Source organism: Sander lucioperca, chromosome 19, assembly GCF_008315115.2.
Source record: "Sander lucioperca isolate FBNREF2018 chromosome 19, SLUC_FBN_1.2, whole genome shotgun sequence".
Classification (NCBI taxonomy): Eukaryota; Metazoa; Chordata; class Actinopteri; order Perciformes; family Percidae; genus Sander; species Sander lucioperca.
Genome location: NC_050191.1, coordinates 16,059,010 through 16,080,695, shown reverse-complemented (window position 1 = coordinate 16,080,695; position 21,686 = coordinate 16,059,010). Strand labels below are relative to the sequence as shown.

The following is a 21,686-nucleotide window of genomic DNA, read 5'->3' as shown; positions in this document are numbered from 1 at the left end:
AACTCTATTGTCCCCAAAGACAAAATTGTCTTGCAGCCAGGGGAAAGAAGAGAACACAGATTTGAACATAAGCTCATGATAGATTACATAAAATGTATTAACACAAATCTTACAAGGATAGGACCATATAGACCACGACAGCCAGTGCCAAGCCTAATAAAATTAAAGAAAAGCAGCAAAAGATGCAGGATTTGACTCTATAAAGCTGCACAAATATGAAACAAGGTCTTCACACCATCAGATAATCACTTATGGTTTTGGGATTACAATTGTGTGACCAGTGAGCAGACAACACAACCTGCTCCCTGGCACCATTTACAACACAGTACCTCTCCGAAACAAAGCAGACAAATTGCTAACTTAACTGTACACTTGATAAATACTTTAAAGGAAAAAAGCTAAGTTGAAGCGGAGTTGATAGCTTATTCTCAACATTTTCAGCCTGTCATAAATGTATGAGAAAGTTTTAACCAAAAGAATGAAGATAACGTTAATTCTACAACTGCAGTCAATTCGACAACTTCTTTTCAGCTTATATTGTTCCCAGATGAGAGATCTAGAAATGTGCAGCCCGTAGCACAAGTGTTTGTTTACATCATAAGAAAGAATACTCTCTCTCAGACAAGGGGTCTCTATTGCCTTGATAAGGACCATGGGTATTTATTACACCCAGCAGAGCCCTTTCAGTGAATTGTTTGATAATAATCTAGCGCACGCTGGAGATGATTTCTGAATCATAGTGCACTGTAGACAAAGCCAGTGGCACAAAGATGAACAGAGGGCTGTCAGACCAGAGTCCACGTCAATCCCTGCATATTGAGAGCACGGAGGACAGTTTAAATGTGGATGGAGATCTTGGTTATACTATACAATGAACATCCCTTGAGACTGACATTGTGTGTCCTGTAATTGCCCCGAGTCTGGCTCTCTGGTCTCAGACTCCGCTGGGGGTGACATCTCGTCTCAAAGGCAGAGAGAGGGGAGACATCTACAGACCAATCACAGCCCAGTTAGTCAAATTGCCATCAGCTGCTCACAGCTCCATCTCTCACTCTCCTTGTGGGGAGAAAAAGCACTGGGCTGGAGCCAATTCAAAACTACAGGGTTACACACACACACACACACACACACACACACACACACACACACACACTACACAAAGAGAGAGCGACAGAGAAAGACCTTGACCTGCTCATTCTCCTCCAAACCTCCATGCCAAAGCTTTGCCTCTAAATAAAAACAGCCTTCTAAAAGGGAGAGATAGTTACCCTCTGGAACCAACATTTTGTTTCAGCCCTGGTTTGACAGATAATCCCTCACAAATCCTAAATCTCTTGTGGGATTCACAGCGAGCCAAAGTGGCGAAAATATACAGACAGAAAAAAAGCTTACACAAAACATGCAAAAATTGGAATAAAAGCTGGTATTAGTTTTGAAAAGCTAATTTGGAAGCAAGTGAGTACTGCAGGGTAATATCAAGGTTTGGGTCACACAATATACATAAATGATGATGTAGATACATAAGGTCGATATAGTCATGAATGAATATCACTACATAAACAGCATATGGTCAGGATCGGTTTCAGTTGGAATGGCAAGCAAGACTGAAAAGCCGTTACACACCTGCACATAAATATTTGCATGTTCACACAGACAATCCAACTGACACACAGGGATATAACCAGGATTTTAGAATATCAAGGCACATATTCAGTTGTAAATAAACTGCATGTTGCGGTCTGTCCCCAGCAAAAACTACAGAGGCCACAACATCAATGGCCTGCAGATACGCCAATTAAAGGCCTCCCTATATGTAAACAGCAGTCATTCAGTGGAGCCCTCTCAGCTGGTAAGGCATATGATTCAGACACTTCTGATGAAAGGTCACTATCAGTCCTGTGAAAACAAGAGGCCCTCTCAGTCTGGCTCCTGGACAGCGACAGCCTCCCCAGCTGGGCGCTCTTCATTTACTGCCCCTGCCATCGATAGCCCATTGGCTATTCATCACAGCAAAGAGCCAGAGCTTATATGCTTGTGGGGCTGGTTGATCCACCCACACTTAATGCTGAGGCAAGTCACTGGACAGGTGAGGTCAGAGTAGATTAATAATCATACTGTAAAATCTCCCCCCCCACAGGAAATCACATACAGGGTGAAAGCTCCTCAAGATCTCCACGTCCAGCTCTCTGCTTATTGATCTGCAGCAACTTCATTCCCATCATTCACCGTGACAGCAACCACTCACACTTCTGCAAAGTGCACCAGGGCTGAAAATGTTATGGTGTGGTTTAGCTATGGCTCAGTTTCTTTTACTTTATTTTGATGATTAACACGAGTGAATATGCCTTTACACAAGATGAGCTCTACCTGACTGACAGGGCAGATGGATGATGCCGAGAAGGTGACAGCCCCTTTTGTGCTATATGAACACATCTGGCTCATTGCAAAAACAGCCACCTCTGCAAAACATTCAATCTGTATTTAGTCTACAAAACCAAATTTTCTCAAACATGAAAAAATGGTGTGGCTATTGTTTTGAAAAACAACCCCTTTAAACATGTTTTTTTTTTTCAAATCAGGTGTCTAATATCTAATTTAAAATAACAGGAACGTTTAGAGAGGCTGTATGCATATTTTCAAAGGGGATAGACAAACTAAAGTACTTGTTAGGTGGGACAAAGTTGCAGTGTATGAGTATTAAACATGTAGCTTTTATACATTGTTATAACGTTTGACAGGTGGTGGTCCCTTTTGTGCCACGAGACTGTCTATCTAGGTTCATCTTACCTTATTAGAGTAGGGCGGCTTCGCGAGGTTGATGCCATCTCTGATGAGCTTATCCCTGATCATGATCTTCAGCTTCAGCTTGGGGTAAATCACCAGCTCCCTCCTGTTGCCCAGCGTCAGGTTCCTCTGCGCGCCCATGTACCCACCGTTGCGCCCAGCCCGGTCACTGTTGGCCTCGGTCCAGGACTTAGATGCCCGCAGTTTGGACTCATAGTGGTCCACCATGTGACTGGTATAAATCTCGGCTGCGGGTGGCATCGGCTCCAGGGTGAAGTAGAGTCCACTGGCCGTCTCGTCGGCTTCATCTTTTAGCCTCCTCACGGCATCGTGAATCCTCTGCCTGTGGTGAGGGATGTAGACACCGATGGCATCCAGGTCGGGGTCCCCTATTTGTTTGCAAACCTCCAGATCGTCATATCCATTATCCACAAAAGCCTCGACGTACTGAGCAAGCTGGAGGGTCTTCAGCCACTCGTAAACGATGACAGGTCCGTTGCTTGTCATTTTGGATGTTGCCAGATCGGCTACAACTCGGAGAAGAAGACACTGAAGTGATGGTTACTTTCACATTCGGTGTTTCAAACGCATTATACGGTCGTTAATAACAATGTAGTGCTTTCTCTGAGTATTAGTAAAGTAAAGATGACTGCATTAAACAATATTTGGAGGATCCATGCTTTGGTTACCATCCCCAACCTTGTGAGTCCGCGGTGCTTTAAGACATAACAGAGCCGTAAGTGAATTAAAGGCTCAGCCTGACAGTAACACCTGTCAATATGTAAATGAAGATCACTTCAATTTCTCTTGAAACAGCTTCTGAATCCCAAATGTAATATCAGTGATTTACCGTGCGCAGTGAGTCCCAATAATTAGGCTTCCTTACACAAACTAGAAAGCAGTTGCCTCAAACTATTGTCATTCAAATATCTGCTCGACAAGATTTCGTCCGTTACGCACGGCAGCTGCTGCGTCTTAAAAAAAAAAAACCTTTCCACGGCTGATCCTCCTTCCTTATAGTCCGCTGTATCGCCGAACGGCAGCGCGTTGAAGATATAAATCCAAATGACGCTTAAAGGGCTTCAAAAATGACATAAGGTCGGCTGTAGACGACCGCACGGTTCCGCGTACAACCGCTCAATCTACGCGTAGTCCAGTTCTTCAAGCCGGCACATCATTACACCGGAGCTGCAGCCAAGAGCCAACATGCTCACTGCTGCTCCTCTACCGTCCACGCCCCCCAAATCTCACTGTACCCATTTAAAAATAGTGATGCGAGTCCTTTTTTTCCCTCTCCCAACTTGTCACGCCGCTTCGGGCCACACAGCTGGTCACCCAGTTCCCACCGACTTGGCCAAAGTTGGTCCGAAACGAAAGCGCGCGTTAAACCTGTCGCGCAGTTGAAATGAATATCCTAGCTGCTGGTTTGTGTCACATTATTCTTCCCCTACGATGTGATTTCGTTCACCGCACCTCTCTCTCTCTCTCTCTCTCTCTCTCTCTCTCTCCCTCGCTCATACACACACTCTCTCACTCATTCAGCATTTCAACAGTTTGGTTTCTCAACACGCATGAGCTCCCTCTATGTGGTAACTGGGGAACTGAAGATTTCGCAGCACTGATGTAACAGAAGAAACTAAGGTAGCCTACTAACTCATCCATCCATCTATCCATTATCTGTATGAACAGAGATTTTATGCAATTTCTTTTTGACTTTACAACACCGGAAAGCAAGTGGCGTCTGTATCGAATTGCAGCACCACTAGATGCCATCGTTATTAGTATAAAATAAGTAAAACTGTCTAGGAAAACGGAGAGAGAGAGAGAGAGAGAGAGAGAGAGAGAGAGAGAGAGAGAGAGAGAGAGAGGGAATAACTGCTTGAATAAGACCTGTCCACTCTGTCCAAATGGATGCCAAGCCTACCGGTGCTGATTCATGCTTTATCAAATGTGAGCTGACAGCTTGTTAGGGGTCAGTTTGATACAATCACCATCTCGGCTCTGTGCTGGAAGTGATTTGACTCGGCCCATTATGACATGCAGCAGGGCCAGAGAACAATCACACCAGTCGAGGAGGAGTGGGGAAGCATATCAAACAGCCTCCATATTGGATAAGGGGGGGTGTCAGAAATGTCCCAAAAATGCATGTCAGAATGTCAGAGGAAGAGGTGGGTGACAGTTTAAATCCTGGTGTAAATGTTCCCAGTCCAATCGGACTTGAATAAGTTGACATTTCCCATGATTTACCTGTCTGCTGCTGTCATCGGAATTACTCAGAAATACTCTATTGTCCCTCATCCTCTGTAACCACTCATAAAGTGGTTTGACTGACAGGAGCAATATGTGTTAAACGTGTGCGGAGTGTGATATGACACATTAGAGCTTGGACTTATATTGACATTAGAATTTATAATGAATATTCAGCTAATTGATTTAAATAAACCAAAAGCATGTGTTTATACCATAGATCTTCATGTTTGTTGGTACAGCTGACATACAGTGTGACATGAATAACGTTGCACACAATACCACCATATGGAAACAATTAATAAAAAAGACAATGTTTTACAATACTAAGAGTATCTCAGCTCTAATGTCTCAGATTAAGTTGAAAGCCTGTAGACTAACAGGAATAATGTGAAGGTGAGGGACAACCTTTAACATTTAATCTGAACACATACTCTGAACACAAACCTATTACAGTCCCCCCAGCTCTCATATATAGGAGTAAAACTTACACAGCTCTGCCATCCCCATTGTTCAGACATGTCATTAGATCAGTTACAGGAGCAGGGTATTACGGGAGTAGAGTGACAGATGGAACAGGGAGACTGGTGCTCTCTACGGTGGGTGGACTCAAGAGTGCCTACTGATCGTGCCAGCATTGGTGTGTTTCCACTCTGCTGCCCCGGGCCATGGAGAGTGAGCAGAGGGTGCCGAGAGAGGCAAGGGTGGCAACCTAACACAAGTGTCTCGTATGCTGTATGGAAATACACAGGACTGTTTGTTTCTAAGGCCATCATCTGAATCACGTTACTGCACTTTGATTACTGAGTTTTTATGAAAATTGACAGATAAAACAAACTATAAGAAATACATTATAGTAGTAGTTTAATGCAGTGATACCCAACCCTTTAAGCTTGTAAGCCCTTAAACAATGAAATGACAACTTGCAACAATTAGTAAAATGATCCAGTAATTCACAGGGGGGGGAAAGAGGAAAGATGGGAGAATTTCTCAATTTTATTTATAGTGTCAAATCATAACAGAAGTGATTTCAGGACACTTTACAAATAGAGTAGGTCTAGCTCACACTAATTTACAGAGACCCAACAATCCCCTCAGATGGAACCTGGCTCAAAATCTAAACATAACTGTGTAGAATAAATATATTTTCCAGCTAATCATCTTAGGACCCCTCAGATTTACCCAACCCCCACGTTTGGAACCACTGGTTAAGCATTCAAAATATTGAAAAATGCACATTACCTCTTCAGAAATCACTTTGTCCAACTAACAGTCCAAATTCAATATACTGTAATATAAATAAATCTCATATTTGAGAAGCTCAAACCAAAAAAGAATTTGTATTTTGTCTTAATACATTTAATACATACTATAACAATACTTAATACATTTATAACACTTAATACATTTTCTGTAGATCAACTACTTTTTCAGTACTAAAATAATGTATTATGTAGCTTTTATACATATGGATTTTATGATAGAACAACTTGATTTAGGTGCACCATCATATGTGTTGTTATTGCATCACAGTTAGTACTGTAATATTACTTTGTAGTGACATAATAAAAAGGCAGTCTATGCCCATTTCAAGCAGATTGCTCTTCCCATTAAGTGTAGCAGTATTGCCCCGAGGAGCCAGAGGACTGCTGCCACATCAAAAGCACCTTAATACAATCTGAAATAGGCAGTGGAGATTATCAGAGTGCAGATAAATATGAATATGTGGCAGTGAGAGTGCACAGTATTCAGATCTGGTAAATACGTACAGGCTGCTTTGACTGTGTTGATTGAAAGAGTGGGACTGTGGCAGGTTGAGGGAAGAAAAGCTCCAGTAGACACAGCTGGAAGGTGAGAGAAGATCGACACAGCCAGACAGACAATAGCAGCTCTGCTGACAGCCAAGCTCTCTCTATGCTAATAGTCTACTTCACTGGGTGTTTGTTTCTCTCTGAAAGGGAAGACTTGAGTATTAAAAGGTGGGGATTTGTGTTGTGTGAAAGGTGTTTAAGGGCTCCTTGGCTTCAGACGTCTAGGTTGCACCTTTCAAGACCTCAATTTTAAAATCATTTGAAGCAGAGAATGGCTTCTGTCCACCTAGATGCAGAGGCACCATGAAGGTCATGGATGTTGGTTTCTAGGTGGAGGCTATCTGTCAACCCCTGAAAGATATGTAGACTCTTCTGCCAGCAACACAGCCAAGGTGATATAGAAAACACAAATCACAGTTCATGCTTTGAATTTAATGTGGTCCTGCAGTAGATACGGTTAAGCATGTCAGCTATTCCTGACCAACATTCCTGAAAGGATTTATTCAAATTTCAAGATTCAAGTACATTTTTCATGTTGCCAAAGCACTTTCGAACTTTTTTAAATGCATAGTGGGCAAATATACAATTGGTCTTGCCCTGTCAAAATCTTTCAATCTTCTTTTCTCCCTCTCTTTCCGTTACAGATTCAAGGGTTGGCTGGAGAGGATTCTTCAGGAACAGCCAAGACCGGAGGAAACAATCCTGCAGTGAACTGATGATTGTCTATGATTGCTGCATATCACATTTGGCTTCATCAGACATAGTAGGTAGTATCCCAATGTTCCTGGATAATACAAGTTTCTCATGATGGGAAAAATGTACTCTGAAAACAAATTCTCAGAATTGTACATGCAAACACAAGAACAAATTGGGGAGTAGGAGAAAAACTTTGGTGGGAATTATTATGATGAGTAGTTCTGTGGTGAACCTGAATAAAATCTGTGCTAAATGCACATTTTTATTGTCTTGGGATGCAATTAAGGGCAAAAACTGAGAGACTTATTTTTGCAGGCTTAAAAATGAAGGAGCTCTCCTTGGCGGTCAGTGGTCCAGGGGCATCTAGTGGATTTTTTTTCAGCCTTCTGGCATGTTCAGTGGAGAGAGAGAAGGTAAGAGCTTGATCTGTCTTCATGCGCTTTTAATTACAAGCGGCTGGCTGGGCTGCAATCTCCAGAGGCCAGAAATGAAGCAAGCACGTCAGGGCCAGCTGCCTCTCAGCTGACAGCTCAATATCAACCTAAACATCCCCAAACCCACAGGGAGAGAAGGGTGGCAGCTCGGGGTTAATGCAAGGATTGCATGTCTAAGCATATCAGCCACAGATACCTGCCAATCACCACACAGAATCTGAGAGTCTGTATAGGCAACAGGTCAGATGTCTGTTAGCATTCCCCCCTGGTGCAATAAAAGTGATGCCATCAATCAAACTACTACTTTGAGCTGCAGTTGGAGCTAACTTCTCAACTTCTCCTGGGGTCTGGTTCAATAAAAGCCGTGGGTGCTGATGGACAGATCTCCGATCAGACAGTAGTGGTGATTACCTACAGTGGAGTGCAGACTTCTTTTCAAACAACCCCTACTCCTGCAACTTAGACCACACTGCATTTTCAGCTTCAGAACAGTACTGGAAGAAGCCTCGCAGCCATGGATCTTTGAAGCAAAAACAAAAAATATGCAGAACAGTGATACAGATCTTTGTTTTTTCTTATTGACTCTATACAGAACAGAAAGTCTTTGGCATCCTGTTTCATCCCCTCACAACCTGATTATAAACTGGCAGTATACATTAATAGCTAAAAGCCTTTCCCAAGGACCAAAACAGGAGGCACAAAAAAGAGATGAAGTTTGTGCAGTGCAAGAGCTGAGTCCCACCACAATAAAGACATTGCTAATTAAAATGACTTGGGATACGAACCATCAGTTAAAATGTATTGCATTTATCATACTGATAATTAAAAACTCACAAGGCAGGCTAATGAGCTGAAAACATTTAGGCAAATACAGAGAGAAAGAGCTTTCATACCGGGTAATAAATTCATTTTCTGTAAATGGGTCAGACTGTCTTCAAACATTGTGTTTGCACTGAGCTTCTTTGTGTTCAACTATGTTAAAAACAGAAGTCGCAGCTAAACAGAAAAATGCCAAAATCTCACAAACCAAGTAACCTAAGAAACCAAGCTGCTGCTTTGTAGTCTTAAGCTGTTATCATGGAAACCCAGGCTTTACCAAAGAGAGAATTATAAGGCAATATGACTCCTGTTATTGCCTTTGGCAGTACTTTAATAAGACCCAGCTAACCTGTGACCTGACTTTGCAGCAGCAGAGGTAGTTGTAGGAGAGATTTGGTGGCTAAAAGGGCATCGACATGCCCACAGGAACCGCCACTTAATTCCCAGTCAGCTGCACTGATATGCCATCACGGTGAACCAGAGTCCATGTAATTAGTATGGACGGCCATGCACTGACCAACCACAGCAGCATAAGTAGATTATGTATATATGCAAAAAAATTTGACACATGGCCACTGGCAGTTTGAGACATGCAACTGTGTGTAGTGATATAATGCATTAATGTGTGGCATATTTTTCTTTCACAATTGGGTACTTGTGCTGAAACCTTGGCAAGCATCGTCACACAGACAATAAATACAGTGGTATATGCACAAAATATATTAGCCTTGATACTCTAACATTTATAATATTCACTCTCTCTTCCCCTTTCTCCTCCTTCCCACACATACAACTGACACACAACAACCTCCAGAGACCCCTTACACACCTGTTGATGTAAAGGCTGGAGATTAAAAGAGCTAATTTGTTAAGTGTGTCAGTCAATCTGCCCACTGGTGAAATACAAATGCCTCTCCTCTCCTCTCCTCTCCCTTTAACTACATATATAAGGATCATTTAGAGGGTTCACTGCAGGGTCTGGCTCGAGACAAGCTTGAGGATCTCTGACAGGAGATATTGAATAAAGGCAATTCCAGCTAGCCACATTACCTTGTGATCTACGACTAACCTCAGAGCAAAATGGCACCCAGAGGCATAAGATTCAACTGGCAAACCAGGTGGCTAGCTGAGAGATGACTGTTGAACTAATCATTCAGGAGATCTCTTAAAGAGTGTTTCATTGCTGAGGACAGATGAATTGCACCAGACATGTAATCAAAACCAAAAAGACAAGGCGATAGAGACAGGGAGACATGTCCCAGCTAGAAAAATACTTGTAAACTGAGTTCAGTATGACAGTCCCTTGTGTGTATGTGTGTGTGTGTGTGTGTGTGTGTGTGTGTGTGTGTGGAGCTCTATGCGCTAAAGGGAAGGTTTCCAGCTGATGATAAATGAACCGTCATCAGAGAGCTACTTCAGAGAATGTTTTATAACAATCCCCTCAGCAAAGCAGTGGTGCAGAACGCCCAATTAATAAAGATAAGCTCTCTCTTTTTTTTTTTAAAGACCTCGTTTCCTTCTTAATTAAAACAAGGTGATTGAAATGAATGAATCATTATGCAGATATGTGAAGCTGTGTTTTTTTTTTTCAAAGACGAGATGAAATAATCGACAGAAACTTCCTTTATGATTGATGGCACAAGATGAAAACAACTGATGTTTCTTCATAAAGGATTTAACTCTCTTTCTCTTCTCATGAGAAAAAAAATGGATGGAAAAATTATTATATTTGAATAATTAAAATAAAGCAGAGAAATGTAAAGTTAATACAGTGTTTGTACTTACGTTTTTTTTTTGGTGTTTGGAGCCGAGAGAAGACACTACTCTTAAAGTAGATGACTTGCAACTAAGCTGCGGGTCCATCCTTCATCCAGTGTCTGTACCTCAGGAGGACTGAAGACAAAAGAGCAATTAGACACAGCGGCCACAGAGTCTCACTGCAATAAATCTAGTCTCAAATGGATGGGAAGATGATGGCTGCGAGCCCAGGATTGTTAACATGTTATATTAATGCAAGGGCTCTGAGCATCTGACCTATCCACCAGTTCCTCAGGTTTATGTAAATGGTATGATGTATTGGTGGGGAAAAACACACCATACAGGACATGGGGAAATGTGACAAAAAGATGATTGTTTGATAACAATTACTAAAAATGTGCATAATTAAAATCATTTAGTGAACTCACTACCATCTTAGAATATATGAACCTTGCTTTACTGCCACAGGTCCATGACATATGAAAAGCAAAGTGAAAGACCAGGTAAAGTAAATGGTTATCGAACACGAGGTCCGATGACTGTATTAATCTCTGCAGTGCCTCAGAGAAGACAGATGGAAAGAAGAATGGTCCATTTTTCATTAGGGGTCATTATTGGTGACAATGATGGCTGCGGATGAGGATTCCATCATAACGATTTCACAACAAGTGCATGACACATCAATCAGACTCGATGTCTGACTCTGAGCTCGGCCTCAGGAGGATCTCCTCATCTGTTACGGTGCACTGCTAACATCTGACTTCATACTAACAGAAAACAAAATGCTCAAGAAAGAAATATGAGGCCATTTCAAAGGAAAACAATCACTTGAATGATATAGCCGGACAGGTCTTGGGCATGAAGAGTCCCTCTTCCAATGTCAAGTCCAAAGTACATAATCCTATATAATCATTGTCAATAGAACAGCTTGGACTTTGCATTTTATATTTTGCCTACTTAAACATGGAATTTGATTTATTATTATTATTATTATTATTATTATTATTAGTGTCATTGATATATAAATACAGATGTTATTATAGATACAAATAATGTGTATATTAATATATGACAATACCGATATGGACGCAATACAAGCAATACCAGTCAACATAATAATCTTTGTGAAGTTCATGGTGTCAGAAAGATGATGATTCATCATAGTATTTGAGGCCATAGTGTGTGTTGTTACATTGGACTGTATTACATTGCAAGGTGTTCCTATTATTTTGTCCACATTGACACGATACAGGATATTGATCACCCAAACTGACCTCATATCTGTGGAGACGATTCTTGGATACACAGCCACTGAACCATTTCCTGGGTCCACCCAGCCAACCAATCAAATTCTGTAATCAATACAAGAGACACCATCAGCATATGACTTCTCAATATTTTGACAACCAATATCTCCCCAATGCTTTTGTAAAACCTGCAATTAAAGACTTGATGACTGATGAGATCCATTATACTGTGCATTAGTTGACCTGAGAAATGTATTTTTTTCAAATAATTCAGCACAGGACTTCATTGAAATTGTAGATGAGTTCTTTTGGAATACATTACTGAGGAAAACTTGAGGAAAGTTTGCCGTAAGCTCCAGAGGAAGAAGGAAATGTTGAATTTCCAGGAAACTGAATCCAAGAAAATTATTAATACATTAATGCATTAATGCATTATTTTTCAGGGCACACACCAGAATGATTTAGCATCAGCAAGTCATAAAACTGCTTTTGTCTGTTGAAAATGCCATAACAACATCCTTCAAATAACCTTTGCTATAATCTCCTTCTCATCTCTGCAGAAGACCGCCCCCCCCAATCTAAAAACATAATGTGTGAGTCCGGTGACTTAAGTGTTTTATATTAAATTTTCTGCTCAAGTAAGCTCCTTCAAACATGCCACACAATTAAGTGAAGAAATGGCTCGACTACATTTGATGTACTGCACAGAACCCCCGGGACCTTAACGCCTCACCTTAAAGCATGGGCTTCAGAAAGGCTCATGCACTCCCACACATGCATGTACACACACACACACACATCTACACACAATCTTAACTTCCAACTGCACATTTTCATACTGGTCCATCGAGGTCTGTTTGATCTCAGTTCTCTGTTGGATTTCAGAGGCTTGTTTGAGAGATCAGAAGCTGCATCTGAGGTACTTTTTCTATTAAATGGAACACACTTTGGGTTTATAGAAATTGGCTTGTTGGGCAACTTAACTGTTAAATGATGATAACATTCTTTAGACAACCAAGTAATTTGCTCCAGCACACTCAATTCACAATTGTAGCTATATGGCAATACGGTTGGGTTTGGCAATAACAGCTTCTAGTTCCCATATGAATGCACACAGAATACTGAACACTCGGTAGGGAACATTAAATCCCCCAGGGGCACCAGAGCAAAACTAAACAGACGCTGGCAGATCACTGGAATATCACTGAGATATGAAATACAGAATCTTGAGAGTCAAGCCTACAGAAAGGTACCATACCCGGTAAACGTATTAGTAAAGAACCAGGCCAGAGGAGGCTTGTGGGTGAAAAAGCAGCACAAACTGTGAACATCAGGGTATGACCAGGGATGAGGAGTAAAACAGAATAAACAGTCTGCTTTGTCTGAACGCAATCAGTGTTGTTTATATCAGCTGACAATCAGCTGTGGTGGCGTGAAAGCCTTGTTTGTTTGTCCTGCCTGAACCAATGTTACCGTTGTTGCTAGTGAGGTGAAATTTGGTCACCATTTCAGAGCCTACTGCTACAGCAAAATCAATTTATATTCTATAAAATAGGAACATCGTAGTTATGCTTCTTCATATGCTGTGGTAGTCTGTAGCACTGACACAAGTATGATTTTGTGGTTTATGTTAGGATAATTGTCCAACATGTCAGACCCCTCCTAAACAATGACAATCCAAGAGAATAGCAGACCAAGAAGGCCTTCTACCATATAGAGCAGAGCTACTTTCCTCACACGGTCATGAATCGGATTTCTCAACCAGCAACAGAAGTTTTTCAAGGCTCATTCTTCGGATTCAGAGCCATCTCATTTAAAAGGTCTGTGTTAATACTGACAACTTGCAACATAACGTAATGTGAAATTTCCACATCTTGACATCTGTAATGGTTTATCTGTGAAAGTGCCTGCGTGAATAGGAGATTGATGGTGGAATCATCCGGAACTACAACAGAGTGAGCAGCGAGGGGTCAAATGTTTGAGCTCATTTTCTCTACAGGGCCCTCGTCACCCACAAACCAATTACAGACTAATGCTCAGTGGCATGCGGAAGAGTTAACAGACTGGCAGACTTGCAGAATCTATAAGTAGAACGTATCCATCATTATATTAATAGTCCTATTTAAATGCATGAACAAATGCTTTGCTGCAGGGGTGTCACATGCATTTATATAAGAGTCTCGAGTTTGTGTTCCGATTGCTGTGCAGATATTCTTGGTGGTTACAGTCAAACACTGACTATTGTGTGGCCCTTTGCAAAGGGGCAAGGTTGTTAATATTTCAAGGGATCTTTAACTTAAAATCTGTAAACACAATTTCTCCTCTCAAAGGAGGACACAAAGTTGAAGAGAATTCAATTGCTTTACATCCATACAGTACACTGGACATCTAAAGCATAAACAAGGTCACTTGCTGAGGGCAACACATTCCATGCGCCAGATAAGAAAACTCAATTTAATGTCAGGAGTATTAGGAAATGTTTTCACTCAAACAATTTCATAGTCCTCTGCCTCTCTGCATTATTGTGTTTCTCCCTATTGCATTAAAAGAAAAGCCAGTATTGGTCCTATTCCAGATGCTGTAACTTTGCCTCAAGCACTGCACATCCCCAAAGCCTGTTTCATGTCTGAGCAGTTCACCTGCTGGGATTGCTTCTACTGCTGCAGCTGTGTTTGTGTGAAATGGCTGGCTGTGTTGTGTAACGGGTTTAAACTTCAGGGCGTGTGGGTGCAGCATGTTGAGTACAAGCGTCGGTGGCTTGTTATGCACCGATGGGAAGCTGTGATCTTTGGTACGACTGCAGCTAAGAGCGTGAGATATTTTAACGGTCAATCCACTGTGGACGTGGGCAGAGCAGGATAAAAATGTGAGTCATGAAAAGTCGGGCACTTGGCAAATACTTTTTAGAGCATAACAGGTGAGTCATTTACTAAGACTTAACGTGGGGGCTGCATGTCACCCGTGACTCTTTGTTTCAGCATACATCCTGCACAAAGCTTTATTTCTCCATCATTATGTTGGTCTTAATGCATACTGACACAGTGTCTATCACACTTTTGTAATTAAGGGATTATTCAATGCTGCAGTGTTGTATCCATGTAAGCTTGGGGACTAACTCAGTGAGGTGTGGAGTGCAAAGATTGTTAGCGTTAAACATACACAGGAAACCAGAGCAGGAAGTGGAAACCACTAGTAAAAGCTCACCTGTACGATTTTAACATATATACTCTAACATTTAAAGTCCTTGTAGCATCGGATGAAATGATTGCCATATAAAGCATACTGGAGCTTGTATAAATTAAACATTCCTCTAAAATGGGAAAAAAAACCATTGTGATGATTTATATGATGCCATGGATTTGTAACCGCGACTCATATCATTTCCTAATAATGCCATAATGATATGTTCTTTATTACATGTTTAATCATGACTTTTACTAGATAATCACTTATTGTTGTAATTACAAAACATCTGAAGTATCCACCAATAAATACATTAACATGTTTTATTTCAAATTTTGATTGAGTTCAGCATGTTCCATCTGGCAGTTATTTTGCTTTACAGGGAAAGTTGTCATATCCAAGCATTTCCACACAGTGAAGTTAAATAAATATGATTTTAAAAAAAAATCTTTACTTCAAATAGCTTTGGGTTTTGTACTTAATATTTTGTAATCTAATATTTTAAAAGCAAAGCAAGGACAAGAAAACACTTTGTCGAAACACGGAGAGATTGAAGAGCAGACTAGTAGTAGACTGTAAAGTGCAGCAGTCACACGCCATAAAACATTCCCTGTGGAGGGCCGGCTATTTACAGAAAATGCCTGGCTTTATGCGGAGCTGGCTAAGATATGCAGAGTCACACAGGAGAAAATCCTTGTCTCTGGAGGGCAGATTTAAAAAAAAAAAAAAAATGGATGTATTCTACAGATTTAGAGGAATGTGCTTAATGCTAACTGCAAATATGTGTATTGGTATTCCAGGAATACTAAAATTGTCCAGGCAAAGGAAACCTGTTAACATTTCAGTTTTATAATATCTCTCTGTTTATTGAAGGCTTATTAAAGGCTTGTTTTAGGTTGAATTAATATCAACTGCCTTAAGATGACTTGAGTTATTTGGCACATACTTTAGCACCAATAATTAGATAGTATTTACTTTATTGTCCTTTCAGAAATTATTATTATTATTATATATCTAATCCAATAAGACAAACAATAATGTAACAATAGAACCAGCAACAGTGAGACTCTAACATGACAGGTAAATTAATTCTAATAACCCACACGCCACATTACAAAACAATGTGAATATGGCTCATCTTAAATTTGACGACCACACACACACACACACACACACACACACCCATTTTGTTACATATTAACTGTTTCATGCAGTTTGTTTTTTATTGTTTACACACAATGAAAAGAATCAGGCAATAAAACCAAAGGTTAGAGTACTCTCTACGTAAGAGCAATGGAAGAGAACCAATTTCACTTTCACTTGCTTTGGTTTTCTACATGTTTCATTCTAATATTTTCTCTTTTGATTACCTACTAAGATTTCCTGCTATTTTCTTATGTGGTTGAATGGCATAGTTTCTTCAAGTAGTAAACTGCATTGCCTCTGAGGGCTAGTATATGTCCAGTCTTCTTGTAGATAGCCATTTGTCGAAACACACCTCTATGGGGTAATCTGTGTCAGCTAAAATGAGGTTGCAAGAAGTATTATCTGGTGTCACGTATAGTCCAAATACCATTTGTCTGGACTAGGCCCGCTCAAATTCATACACGGACATTAGGTGCACATTTCCTCACCTTTGTAGATAAATGGAGTGACTGAAAAAGCATAGACAATGTTGCCCTTAAAACTCAATCCCCACTTTGTGACCCCAACTCATAATATTCTGCTAAAATACATTGTTACTTTAAAACAAGCCAGTGTTTAAAATATAAAGCCAGCATATCAGTTGGTCCCACAGAGGCACGAGCTTATAGACAAACCAAACACAAAATTCAGGGTTGGGGTAAGGTTAAAAACTGATATTGGATAAATAAAAAAGGCAATTTACATGCAAATGATACTGCTGGCATTTGCTGTAATTGCCATTTGTGCTGCTCATCTGAATTGATACAATGGCAGCATCTTTAAACTGCAGGATGGAACAGAGAAGAAAACATTGACAATGGGCTAAAATGTAAAGATTGAGTAGTCAATACATTTCTTTGTCAAATCTCATTCAGCCTGACAGTTTAGCTAATATATCTAAAAATATCTAAATTACAACATTGAACTTGTTTATCTTTAAGATTTGTTTAAGAATTAGTCCGACAAATGGAATGAGTAGTGTCCCATTAGTTGGGCTTTTTTGAGTGTACACTTCAACTTGCAGCTGCACGGATTGAAAAGACTGCGAAATACCCGTGTTAGCATAGCTAAACTCATTTGAATCCAAATCATTCTGATCACAGGCTAGCCCCAAAAACATGTTAAAAATAACATACTTATACTCAATAAGTGAGTCATAATTCCAGCAAGATGAAAGGTTTTGATGTAGTTTTGGGAAGCAATGAGGGAGTAGGTTTTCTTTCATCTTTGAGATATAAAAGCAGCACGCACGCACACGCACACACAAACAAACAAGAGAAGATCATGAACTCACACTCCCACATGGCCAATAATTTATGAAAATAAATGTAGCCTATAGTTAGCAGTAACTAGCTTTTATGTTTGTATTCCGTTGTTTATACAGACGTACACTCACTTTGTCCTGCTTTTAAAAAGGTTTAAAAGACGTGAAATGTAAAGATATTTTGAAATTGTGGTTTTGACTATATCAATTGTAATCAAAGTGATTGTGATGTATCATTAAATGCTAATGATGCAACGATGCAAATTATCCAGGTATATGCGCTCTGCGATATGCTCACCTGAGCTGCCGCAAAGGCCACACAATACGGCTGGCTGATACTGATTCCTCGATTGATTTAGTCGATGCATTGTTCAACTCTTTCATTATTTCATGTGCCTGCTACGTTTGACATGACTGGCACTGCTATTGAGTGTGGCCCTCAATGTCCCCGGTGGGATGGTTAGCTGAGGGTAGCTCTGCTTGAACAACATGGGAGCTGTGGGTTAGGGTGCTGGAACACCGGTGGGAAAGAAAGGCCATTTCTAATGAGCAGCTGTGTGGCAGTGGTGGCCTAAAGGTTAGAGAAGCGAGCTTGTGACCGGAAGGTCGTCGGGTTCAATCCCCAGACCGACAGGATAAATCTGGGTGGGGAAAGTGAAAGAATAGAGCTTGTCCCTCCCTCATAAGCAAGGCCCTAATCCAAACAGCTCCAGTGGAGCTGCTCAGTGGCCAGCAGATCAGACTGTGGTTGTACTGGGCAGCTTCCAGGTATGAATGTGCAACTGTGTGAATGTAATCAGGGCGTTCCTCTCAGTGAACCTTCCCTGAATAAATAAAGGTTAAAAAAAAAGAAATCTCCTGAGACGAACTACAAGAAAAGAAGAGGGACAAAAATACTTGCCATGAATGCAGACATTAGACTCAAGGCTGCTTTGGTTGTTTTTTCCCCATCCTCTTTACTTTGAATGTAATATTTATGATCTAACACATTTCATTTAGAGGAAATATGCAAGAAAACGGGTAAACCTAAAAGAATTCTTCTTCTCTGAAGGTATGCAGCAACATGCCCCTTTCCTTTATTACCATAACAAAGTTTAGACTGAAAAGGCATAGCTGAACAACTGACTTGACAAACGCCCACTCTGTTTAACATCAGTCTCTCTGAAGGGAAAACAAACTAGTTTCAAAGAACTACAGTTCCTGGATTTATTCAAGAAAGCTAACATACTTTGGATTGTTGTTCCTGTGACAATAGTTAATATCCAAATTTGAATACAAGCTTAAAGTGAAGGAGAGAAAGTGAAGACACAGAGCAAGAAAAATATGCTTGGTATAATCTCGAGAAGTGATGTAACCTAGATTCAGTTGTGGATATGGGACGAGACAGGAGAGAAGCAGAGAATGACACAAAGAAGAAAAAGGAATCTCCAGAAGGAAATACATCACACTTATGGAGAGACAAGCTGATTTGTTTCATCAACTGATGTTCCACATCTTCTGTGCACACCAGTTTGTCTCAACACTTCAAAGAACAATGGCTCAGAGACATCTATTTGGTATTGATAGATGATGACAGCTAGATACAACTTTGAATCTAGCCGTTGGCCGCAGCTTGAGCTGGAATACTACTGCACGCTCAGGAAACTGAAACTTACACTGACTTGGCAACAGAAGTAATATCTATTAGGTATGACTGGTTTAAACTTCAGAGGTTTGTGGAAGAAACAGTGCAGCTACATCAAGAGAATCTATCATGTGATCTCCTTCAGGAGACCGACAGTGTCAGATCATGAGAGTGACACGTGAGCTAAACACAAGCACATGGCCATACAGTGCGTATACGTACTCCTAGCTTATTTCTTTGCTTTATGGTGATGCGTTTATGTGACCACAATGCAGAAGGTCAACTGTGCTACAACTTTAGCAATGCTAAAACTTGGGATTTATTTAGCTAACAAGCTAACCTGAATTATTGAGAAGGGTCCATATAGTGAAGTAAATGTGTTGACAGCAGAGACAGGTTCACATGACTCAGTTCTGGTGGTTTTCATGCTTTGGCTTCACTTGAGCAATTATGCTTCCCCAGTTTGGGAAAATGTCTTGGCCTTATGAGAACATTTTAAAGTACCCCACTAAGATAAGATCGATGGTTCATAGCAACCAAGCGGAAAACAAGGCTGATGTCAGTTCCTCAAAAGTGAACGTTTTGGAACATCTATGACTTTCCAGGGTCTTGATGCAAATGTTCAAGGATGACAGTTGGGGTCAGTTGTACGTGCACATTCCACCATTAGAGAAGGTAAAGAGAGTTATAGAGCAAGGTGTTATCTTACTAAAAGGGCATTACCGTCCTTATCACAGCATGTCTTATTGTTAATTATTGATTAACTTTGCAGAGATAAGTCAATCGGGGTGGGAAGATTGGCTTCATGCTGGGCTGGCTGGCCACACGCCATCTCAAATGAGCCTCTCCTGGTTGATGTCCATGTAATTTGACCATTAAAGCGAATCAACCATGTCTCACGTAGAAAGAGCTCCGTCTGTTTAAATGTCATCTGACGCACCGCTAAAGGATCTTGTTTTGAGCCATTTTTTTGCTTATTTGAAAGATGACAGTCATGAGTCCAAAATTACATCTGACAAGGGTGCTGGACCGAATTTGAAAGACTCTCATCTACATTAGTGACATACAGTATGATGAATTAGGCCTAAACTAAAGCGCTGTGACAGTTGCTTGTCACAACCAAAAAGCCAGCCATTAGTCACTGGCGGTGGGCTGATGCAACAGCACAGTACAGCACTACAAGTACAGTAATCTAAATGTTGTTATCCAACAGCTCTTAAGCTAAACTCTAATGAAATGTGTGAGCTGGTCTATCAAAACACAATTTTGCATAATTCAGGGAAGCAGTGAAACACCCCAGGAAACAGACCGGTTTTTGTGTAACTGGGACAAACTGCAGCAACATTTTCTTTGTAGCCGTCTAGTTGACCTTAGAACTGTAAAGACTGAACTGAGATGGGATTAGGATGCATTACTTGTCAAAATTAACAAAACCAGAGGTATTTCTGAAGCCAGAATGCATGGACAGCACAAGTAGTAACTAAATAAAATAAAAGGAAATCTAATCCAAATGCAACATAGTGCTTGTGTTCAGCACAATACTGAGCTGTACAGCAAACCAGTGAAGCGCAGTGAGCTTTCACTCAATAGACCTCCCATAGGGCAGTATGCTGCACACTACATGGTTGTCTCAGCTGTTAACCTCCTCCTCTTCTTCCTCTCTCTCCACCTCCTTTCCCATGCTCCATTGTGTCTGGGCTCACTGCTATTCAGACAGGCCTCTGGGTGGGCAGTTCAACAGTCAAGTATACAAGCGCACATTCTCTTGACACCTAAGTCAAATGTCTTGTGTTTGGAATCGGCTGCCGGCTCTCCGGAGAGTCAGCCTGCCTTCCCCACATGCCACACAATAGACAAACACACAGCCGGGCTGAACAAGGCAAAGGATTACAGATGGGAAAATGAAGAAGAGATGGGGAGAGGAATGATGGAGCAAAGCAGAGGATGTGAACAAACCTTTCAACCTGGATCTCACACTAATCAATACCAGAGATACTGAAAATAAAATCAACAGATACTTCCCACTGTGACTGCAAAGGGTGGCTGATAACCTCTTATGAGACAAATCACTTAGAAATGTCTCTTTTTTTTTTTATTTGACTATTTGAGCCTAGAATAGGCTTTAGTCTCTCAAGCCCTTGAAATCCCCAATCGCTCTAATTTAGACATAGCCTCAAGCAGAGAACAGGCTAATTTCCTTGTGTGTCGAAATTAATGAAGATAATTTGCTACAATAGAAGAAAACACATGCAATCGCACAAGCACGTACACTTGCATGACACTCAACCTCACACACACACACACACACACACACACACACACACACACAGAAATACTCACACTACTGTATCCTTTAAATGAACCCCAAAAGGGGCCAGAAAGTGAAGAGAACTCACTGCAGTTGAAACTGAAACTAGGTTAGCACATCAGCAGTGAAACACGTGGGATTTGACACTGTTATACAAAATGTCTCAGAATTTAGAATGCAGGAAGATAATCAGTTCATGAGAATTTCAGCAAAATAAAGTTTAGCATTTAATTTTAAACAAACATTTTTAGTCTCCGATCACAAACTGAGATACCCGAGTGATGTCACTTGAGTCATGTTCTCAGACTTGACAAAGCTCCTCCAGA

At 40.8% G+C, this 21,686-nt stretch overlaps 1 protein-coding gene across 6 annotated transcripts in view; it reads right to left on the bottom strand.

Annotated features, from left to right (window-relative positions):
• sash1a (SAM and SH3 domain containing 1a) overlaps positions 1-21,686 on the bottom strand; it is a 259,596-nt gene that overhangs the window by 173,046 nt on the left and 64,864 nt on the right. For 2 of the 6 annotated variants that reach the window (XM_031322599.2, XM_035995559.1), the window contains exon 1: positions 2,788-4,234. The exons of 1 other annotated variant lie outside the window; for it this stretch is intronic. In XM_031322599.2, the coding sequence (XP_031178459.1) occupies positions 2,788-3,291 (504 nt within the window). In that variant the 5' untranslated portion in view covers positions 3,292-4,234. Of the gene's footprint in view, positions 1-2,787; positions 4,238-21,686 lie in introns of those variants that run through there. 3 more of the 6 variants (XM_031322598.2, XM_031322601.2, XM_031322600.2) reach the window with 3 other exon arrangements.